Raw genomic sequence first — 8970 nt, 5'->3', positions numbered from 1 at the left:
TGTGTGTGTGTGTTTGTGAGATGGATTTAAAAAAATAAAAACATCCTGGAATGGACACAAGACAGGGGAAGGACAACAGGAAGAGGAAAGGTGGAAGAAGAAGAAAAATAGAAGGGTTGCAGTCACGCAGACAGGCAGCACGAGCTCTCAGACGTGTCTGACATACCTATTTAAACTAACAGCAGGGGGTGCAGATTGCGGCTGCGGGGCACAATGGTGTGTGTGTGTGTGCGCGCATGTGTGTGTGTGTGTGCACAGAAGGGGAAAGGAGAGGTAAAATTACATAGTGGGGCCAGCAGGCAGGACACCCGCTCGAAGTACACTCATTTTCTCATCTCACACATTGGGCAACCTGCTGCTCCTCAGGAAACAAATAATGGCTTAGTCATAACACCTCGCTAACACACCAAAGAGCTTCTCCCTAGAAATAGCAGTGATTTTACCACTGAAAAACATGCCCACCTCCCTATACAATTTATGTCAGATTGTACAAATGGTCGGCCAAAAGAGTTGGGGTGAGTCCAAATTAGCCCCCTACCTCCTCACTCCCACACCCAATGCAGTTAGTTGGTTAGTGAAACCGGACATGGCACTATATGATATAGCACTGCAGGGCTTTAGCATTTTCTAAGCCTATACAGTATGTAATAACAGCTTTTGGCAGATGCACAAGTGCATACACATACAGTATAATATCATTAACAAACCACAGATTTATATACTTTACGTAAATCTCATTTTGGAATATTCTTTATCACAAGACCTCTGCCATCATTACATTTACATAATTTTATTAAGCAGCGCCCTTTCATTGCTGCTGAACATTTTCTCGAGTCGTTTCAACTGTAGAATTTGCACAACTGGCACTGTAAGCAGCTGACGAATCAAAGGAAAATGAATATCTAACCTCATTAAAAGGCCATTATGAAGAGCAATGCATCATTTAGGTTCTTGGTTTTAATTGACAATTAAAATATATAAGTTAATGTATCCATTAAGGTAATTGATCAGCACAAGGCTGATTTTTCTGTTAGCTACAACCCCATTAGAGGCTATTTATCATGCATATTTAATAGCTTCTCTATATTGCCTCAGATGCAGTACTTTCTCAAGTTATTTTTCTGTAATTATAAAATGCCAGTAGAAAGTCTCTGTCTATAAAATCTCTCTGTTGACTCTTTTGTTAAAGGATAGATTCCCGTGATACAATGTTAGGAGGGACAGTATTAAGCAATACGCTTATTTTTGAATTCTATTCAACAGCATTTTTTTATAACCTTATGTCAAGTTTTATGACTGTATTATTGTTCAGCAGCAGTGAAGCAACTTTGATAGATGACGTGCCACTGAAAATTACTTTCACAGTAAGATTTAATCTTGAAGACCATTTATATGTATATCATGTTTTGCTTCATCTTTACTTGTATAGTTCTGTCTGGTGTTCTAATAATGTTCAGCAACCTGAGTTGGTTTTGCCTTCCAACAAGAACCCATGCTAGGTTAAATGATGCTGAGCTATTCTAAACTGCATTTAAACTGTGCTTAACCGCAGTGTGTTGAGCCGGAACAGAGCACCGTGATGGTGTGATTCAAATGCAGACAGCATGCAGGGTTGATCCTGCTGGGGAGTATTGAGGTGAACAGGGCAGGTGTTGTGACAGGCTGAAGCCAACCACACTGCCTGCCTGCTGCCTCTGCATGCATATTGTAGGTCACAGATGGAGAAGTGCTTAGTAATACCTTGCCTATATGATTGCGTGTGCGTATATTTGATAAAAGCTGGAAATAGACTCTATACTTCATCTTTTCAGTGTAGACATTCACTAAATGGTTTAGGAACGACAATACCCCCCTCCACACACAAACAATGATGCATTCACTGGTTAGCTGCCAGCCACCCCACTCTGCACTGTCCTGCTGCGAGGACATACTTTACTGCTTGTGTTTGTTTCTGTGTGCCTCTTTGATTGAGTGATTATGTGTTTACTTGTATGTGTTTGCACATGTGTGTACATCTGTGTGATGCGTTGGCGTTTCGTCTCCCACCCATCCGTGCACATTCCAGGCAGCCAGGCAGTCTGCCGGTGGCTCCCTGCTGTTAGCTGCTCTGTAGCAGGCTGGAAATGGTAGGTGGAATCCCCTCCTGGAGCTTTCCTGATGCTGCAGGCAGATGTCTCCCTCTGTCTCCCCCTCATCTCCACGCTCACCTGGGGACTGATGCCAGCCAGCGAGCCTCGCTCCCACCCTCTTCCCTCCAACCCCCGAGGCCCTCAGCCTTGCCAAAGAGGGAGTGAAGAAGAGAGCGAGGGCGGGCAGATATGCCAGTACCAGCCTAAGCTCCCCATGCATACAACAACACAACACAACACACTCAATGAAAGTGCATACACACAAACGTACATAAACACTTCATTTACATATAGCTGAATACCACATTCATCAGGCCTGTAATCAAAGTAAATACATTATTACATTTGTTGCAAGACTGTAATCCATTGCATGCCTGCACTTGCAGTACTAACTTGTATGCATGCCAACACACACAGACACACACACACATATTGACACTCAACCTACACTGAGGCTATCCCGTCACACAGTGTCCATGGCTGCCGGTTTAGCCCCATTTGGCTGCCTGGACTACTCCATGAGTGCTAAGATTCTCGGTACCATTAAGCACCAGCCAGCCCATCTCAATTGCCCTGCATGAGTGCTCTTCGCCAGCACACTTAATTTTCAGCTAACCTTCTGCTGGCTGCGCTTGTCGAACCTCACATTTCTTGTTGAAGATGAGGGAGAAGGGTGAGGAAGGTGATGGGAAAGTGGGAGGCGAGGGTGGGAGAGATGGTGAACACAGGAGAGGAGTTTTGCAAGCAGGAGGCTCTCAGCTGTTGCACCCATCTGGATTTCAGTGTAAATTGAATACATGCACCTTTGACCAGTTACAGTTTAAAATTGTGGCTATTTAACATATTTATATGAGTAAATATATTTATCTGCATACTGCACACTGCAAGGTAATTTAGAATTTTGTTTACGCCACATCTTGGTTTATTGGCAAGCTAAATCGAAATGTGTGTTTTATTTCAATTAATTGCTTTTGCCACGTGTTTTCTGTCTTTATTATTTGTAGTCTCTTTTGTGGGTACACTGTTTGATAAAGAAGAGACTCCACAAAGAATGATTTTGTAAGTTATATTTGAACGGACAAATTTAACACCTGATGTCAGCTGAGAGTCAGGGAGGAGGAGGAGAGGGAAGAGAGGAGGGTTAGTTATAAATAGCAGTAGTCTCTTCAGGATGGCAGGTTTTTAATTAACAATAGAGAGTGTCTGATAATCCACAGTTAATCCAGAGGAGAAGAGGGAGGAGAGGAGAGAAGAAGAGAAAATCATCAGCTGTTTGATGTTAGGACTACAAGTCCCTCCTGGCCCTTCCACTGCTGACTGCTGAGCTGTTCTGCGCTGTGATATCCATAGCCCAAATGTATTTATTTTGTGAAACAGCCATGCTCCATATTTTGTGATTCACTTTGTCTCTGACTAACCGCTGTCTGTTCCCATTAGCGTGAATGTGTGCATGCCGTTCCTCTTAAACTGACTGGGATTCTTTGTGCTTCTGTGTGGTGTTAGTGGAGAGTGGCTGTTTGTTGAAAACTAGCCGACTGGAGGCCCTGATGGCTGAAGGCGTCCTCTTAAAGTCCTACGCCTGTTGAAAGGCTTGATCTGTCGGAGAAACACTGGGAGATGTCAGGCCTGCTTCACACTCAAAGGGAGTCTGCTATCTAAGACACTTTGAGCTTAGAGGGAAATGGGGGTGGTATTTTTTTTCTCTCTTTTTGCACAGCTGAAAAGACAGTAACAAATATGTTGTTTGTACTTACTGTGATACTTTATTTGTTGGGGCATTTCAGGGAGAATTTGAGGGCAATTTATGACATACTCTAGGTATTCAGTCATTGACACCTCTGTCTTGAACAACTTAAAATAAATGCATCAGTAGAATAAATTCCCTCAAGCTCCGAGATCACCAATATACCAAGCAACCAATAACAAGGAGTGCAAGGATCAGAGTGTAGACACATTACCTATTTAAATTCATCATTGTGACATGACATATCAGCCAGAGATGTTGTTTATTTACCTGTTAATTTATTTATTTTACCGTTATTAGACCAGGATTATCTCTTGAATGATAATTTGCTGATCTTTAATTGTAACTATTAATTGAACAGAAAAGTGAAAATACTCCCTTAAAGGGGACAAAGACCTGGATAGAGGCTGTCTCATTCATCACATGTAGAGAACAAATCTGCAGGGTTATGGCAACAGAGCAGGCTTCATATGACACATGGTTGACAAAAGTCACACCAAGACTCTTGGTGCTCCGGGCAGTAGTCACTGTGATCTTGTCTGTAGTGATGAAGAGATGTTGTAAAGGATTTTCCAGGAAAAGATGTATGATGTCCAAGAAGATGTCTATGGATTGTATCTTTTCCACTGGCACTGGAGATCAAGTGTTTATCCTACTCTTCTAATAAAGAGGGGTCTCTCCGTATAAATTAAGATGTTTCCCTGTTGTCAGTGAGCAAATTGAAGAAACAAAAGTATTGAATGGAGATAACATTTTAAAAGCTTTTCTTTCCTTTTTCCTGGCATTGCAGGACAGAGTCTGGGCTACGGCTTTGTCAACTACATCGACCCAAAGGACGCAGAGAAAGCCATCAACACGTTAAATGGACTCAGACTTCAGACCAAAACGATCAAGGTAACAGACACCATGTACAGCTACACGGGTATAATTATATACATATATAATACAAATACATAGTATTTTTCATGAACAACTAAACATTTAAAAGGCATCACTGCAAAACATTAAAAAAAACACTTGCTAGTTATGATTAATAAAATCACAATGATTTTATAAAGTTGTGGACGTCATGGTAAACTTTAACTATAAGGCTGCTTTCTTCTTTCTCAAAGCCCTTTTTAGATAGTGATGCTGTTAGTAAATGAGCTGGAGGGCAAGATGGGATTACCATGCATGAGCCTCAGAAATAAAAAGACCATCTAAATCAAAGAGACACATTAAAAAGCTTGTTACTATGGCTGATATGCTAATTACTTTCTAAATGTCAACATGTAAAGGTGAAATTATATATATATCTCGGAGTGAAAGGGAAGAAACACGTCAATCATCGCATGTTTTCCAAAATAATTGAGTGCTCTGTTATTGTATTTTAATGGCATGACTAATGTGCAGGCCTGTTGGTGGTTGTCACAGAGGTACGACAGATAAATCAGTGCCAGCACTGTGCTGTCCTCCCTCCAAACATGCTTTGAAGACTAAAAATTAAACCTTACAAGCAGTTGCTTTTGCATATGTTCAACATCATCATCTCAATCTTCTACTCAATCTCGTTCTCTCCTCTATCATATGGTCCCCTCTGCTCTGTGCCTGCTGATATATTGTTGCTTTAAGATGGGCAGTAATCTGTTGCTCTTTGGTAATCCCTGGATTCTCACTTTCTGTCATCTGCTCTAATGTAATCTAACCTAATCTATCAGGATGGAATTTGCCTGTTGTGGATGGGGAATCCCTGTGAGAATCCCTCCATTCCCGAGACAGTATGCTGCCTGATCTGGCCTTGGTTCAGCACAGCATCCTGGCTCTTGTCTAACTAATACCACAGAAAAAAAGGGAGAGAGAGTAATATGTGATAAGTGTGTGATGTGTGCACTTTCAGTTTTTTGAGGTGGGATCTGTGGTGGTTTGAGGTTTCAATGATGGGTGGATTTGTGTCTGTATTTGTATGTATAATTCGGTCATTGCCACCTACAGTTTCAGCGAAGCAGGGCTCTCACTGAGCAAAGATTAAAAGTGTTTGGATGAGCCAAAGGATAAAGACTTGCTGTGCATTACAGGAGCACTGCTCTTAATACATTTAACACAAAGCAAGTCAGCCAACATAGAGACTTATGTGATAATAGGCTTTTTCAATATAAAGACCGGAGAAAGTTGAAGGTCACTTGTGAAGTGTGAAATTCATGAGGTCTTTATTGAGTGTAGCAGTTTGAGTTCACAGATTTTCACTCTCACACTCTCATGACACAAGAGGTTGCCTCAAGTTGTTCCTGAGATAAAGGCAGTCTTCGTAATGACAGAAGACAACTCTGCATCTCTGTCTAGCGCTATCGCTCTTTCACACTTCATTTCCTCCCTCCCACTACCCACTTTCCTTGCTTTCTCTCTCTACAACAGACTGAAATACCCTAAAGGTAACAAGGTAAATTAAAAGGCAGCACGGTAATTCTAAAATTAAGTTTGGCGCTCTTTCATGTCACACCCTTCCCACTCTGCCACTAGTACACTTGTGAGGAAACGCTTGGCCGAGAGATTCACATGCTCTCGGGCGATGTCTCTCTGTAGTGTGTTTGAGTTGGTTTCACTGCTGCGGTTTCCTCCACCATGACACCTCAGATTTTGTCAGCGATGCTGCTTTCTTACTGAGGCGTGAGGGGGAGCAGTATGCCAAAGGTGAGAGAGGAGCTCACAGTGACATGCATGCACATAATCTCACACACTTTTTCTAACTTTACTGTGTGCGTACACACACACTGATTCACACTTGCACCACACCACACTTGTACACAATACCGCTCACAGCTTGAGGAGGTGTTGATGGATTAGACATCTGGAGTTGGCTGACAAGGAGAGAAAATGAGGGAGAGCTGCACAGAGAAGAAAAGACAGAAAAAAAGAGGCAGAATCTGGAAGAGAGAAAAAGGTTTAGTGAGGCAGCATGCAGGAAGGAAGTAGAAGGAGAAGATCCAGGCAACGAAAAGGAGATAGATGCAGAGAGGAAGTGAAAGACAGACGAGCTGAGCAGAGAGGCCAAAGAGAAAGATGTTTAAAAGAAAAGTGAGACATCGGAAAAGCCAGCTGTTCCCAATCCCATTCTCCCAATGTTGGAGTTCAGCAGGATTTCCTTGCTTTTGCTCAAGGATATGACTGCATACCCACCATATTTGCCTGACTTTAACCTTATTTGATGGCTTATGTCTCCACATGTCAGAGGTAATGAAAGTACTGCAAGGGAAAGCTGCTCCAGTCAGCAGCAGTAGTAATGGGATTTACGCAACTTTCACTGGAACAAAATCAGGTCTACACATGAGGATGTTGGGGACGTTTGACAAGTGAAAGTTCACTAGTAGAGAGCTACTGCTGGAAGCTGCATGGCACAGTATAACCAGCAATTCTCACAATTTGCACCATTAGAGATGACACAGTATATTCTAGCTAGAAGTATATGAATGACTGGAAAATAACATTGATAGCTGTGCGTGTGTGTGTATGCATGTTAATCGACGTCTTTGTAGATAAGTGTTTCTGTACGTGTGTGGAAATGAGGAGCAACCTGTGACAATGAGGAACTGGGTGGAATTGTGTGGGTGAGTGGTTGTAACATGAGAAAGGCTTTTTATTCCCTCTGTGAGATCGTTGACCAGGAGAGTGTTGCAAGGGTAAGAATGTAATGTTTACGTGTGTGTAAGAGTATGTATGGTTGCATGTGCTTTAACAGCAGACTATATGTAAGAAAAGTCAGAAGGGATACAGTATCATGACAACAAATTACTCCTAATGCTAATCTTTGAAAGATGCAGGACAGATGCAGACACAGTAGAGTATGCTTAAAAGTTTTTCACATATTGTATACCTACTTAATACAACTAAACAGTGAAATCCACTCTCGGGGGTTCACAAGGCTAAATGGCACTTGGTGAAAAGCTTAAAGGCTTTTGGTTACTTACTATTTAGGCTCTTGCTAATGTGTTAATTAAAAAGCAGACAAAAAAACTGCAAACACAACATATTAACTCTTACCTTTTTTATTCATTCACATTTGACTCGGAGGAGTGCTTGAAATCAATAGGGGGAATGAGGAGACTTTTTGGTCAAAGTCGTAATACTATTAATCTTGTTCCCCTGGCTACCAGAGCTGTCCTTTCAAAGTAAAACACCTGTGGTTTCTACTCAAGGGAACAAAGTTTCCTCTCCCTCCCCCAGCAAACGACTCAAGTGTTATTTCCCCAGTGTTCTAAGCAGCTAAATCTTTTCCTGACAACGATAATCCCCACGGCAAGGTGTACTAAGAAAATAAAGTCACATTTTCCTCCCAGTGGATCCAATGACCCACACCCTTACCCATCCAAAATACACACACACACACAATCCCTGTTCCTCTCACACTTTAATCTTGTTTAGATTTAAACCCCCCAGGATGTTAATGAGTTATAAAGTACTGGAGCACCAATTTATTTATACAAGCTCTAAGACTCTGTCTGTTCCCACAGGTGTCATATGCGCGACCCAGCTCAGCCTCTATCCGTGACGCCAACCTGTATGTGAGTGGCCTGCCCAAGACTATGACCCAGAAGGAGCTGGAGCAGCTCTTCTCCCAGTATGGACGCATCATCACCTCCCGCATCCTCGTCGACCAGGTCACAGGTATCCATGGGGCGCTTTCTCTTTACACTTTCACACAGACACACATGATCAGCCAGACACTCTCGAGCACACAGTAAAATGATGGTTTTTAAATATCTGTCTTTTGCGTGGTCATATGGTTATTATTACATCTGTAATATTAGGCCCAGTTGTGCTTCTCAAGTCATCACTGTTGTTAAATTTGAGATTTGTACTTTTTACATTTGATTCACAGATCTAAGTAACTGCTTTTAAGAAGGATAGATAAAATCACTTGCCGCAGTTGTGAGAGTATTTCCAGAATCCTTAAATAAATATTCTGTGTTCTGCACAATGCGGAAGACTTTTTTACCCTCAAGTAGCAACACATTTTCTTCAGCCAAACAAAGATGGCAGCTGGAAGTGACACATTTCTGTGCACTTGTCTCTGCTGAAACTGTAAAATAGTAAACTCAAGTGTAACAGTTAAGTAGGTCTCCC

General features: G+C 41.9%; 1 protein-coding gene across 3 annotated transcripts in view; it reads left to right on the top strand.

The window, feature by feature from the left end:
- Positions 1 to 8970, top strand: part of elavl4 (ELAV like neuron-specific RNA binding protein 4) — a 70899-nt gene that overhangs the window by 41609 nt on the left and 20320 nt on the right. For all 3 annotated transcript variants that reach the window (XM_035652899.1, XM_035652897.1, XM_035652898.1), the window contains exons 4-5: positions 4664 to 4767; positions 8358 to 8511. In XM_035652899.1, the coding sequence (XP_035508792.1) occupies positions 4664 to 4767; positions 8358 to 8511 (258 nt within the window). The remainder of the gene's footprint in view (positions 1 to 4663; positions 4768 to 8357; positions 8512 to 8970) is intronic.

This window comes from Morone saxatilis, unplaced genomic scaffold, assembly GCF_004916995.1.
Source record: "Morone saxatilis isolate NCDOM2014 unplaced genomic scaffold, NCSU_SB_2.0 Contig12, whole genome shotgun sequence".
In the NCBI taxonomy this organism is placed as follows: Eukaryota; Metazoa; Chordata; class Actinopteri; family Moronidae; genus Morone; species Morone saxatilis.
This window is presented reverse-complemented; position numbering and strand designations above follow the sequence as displayed.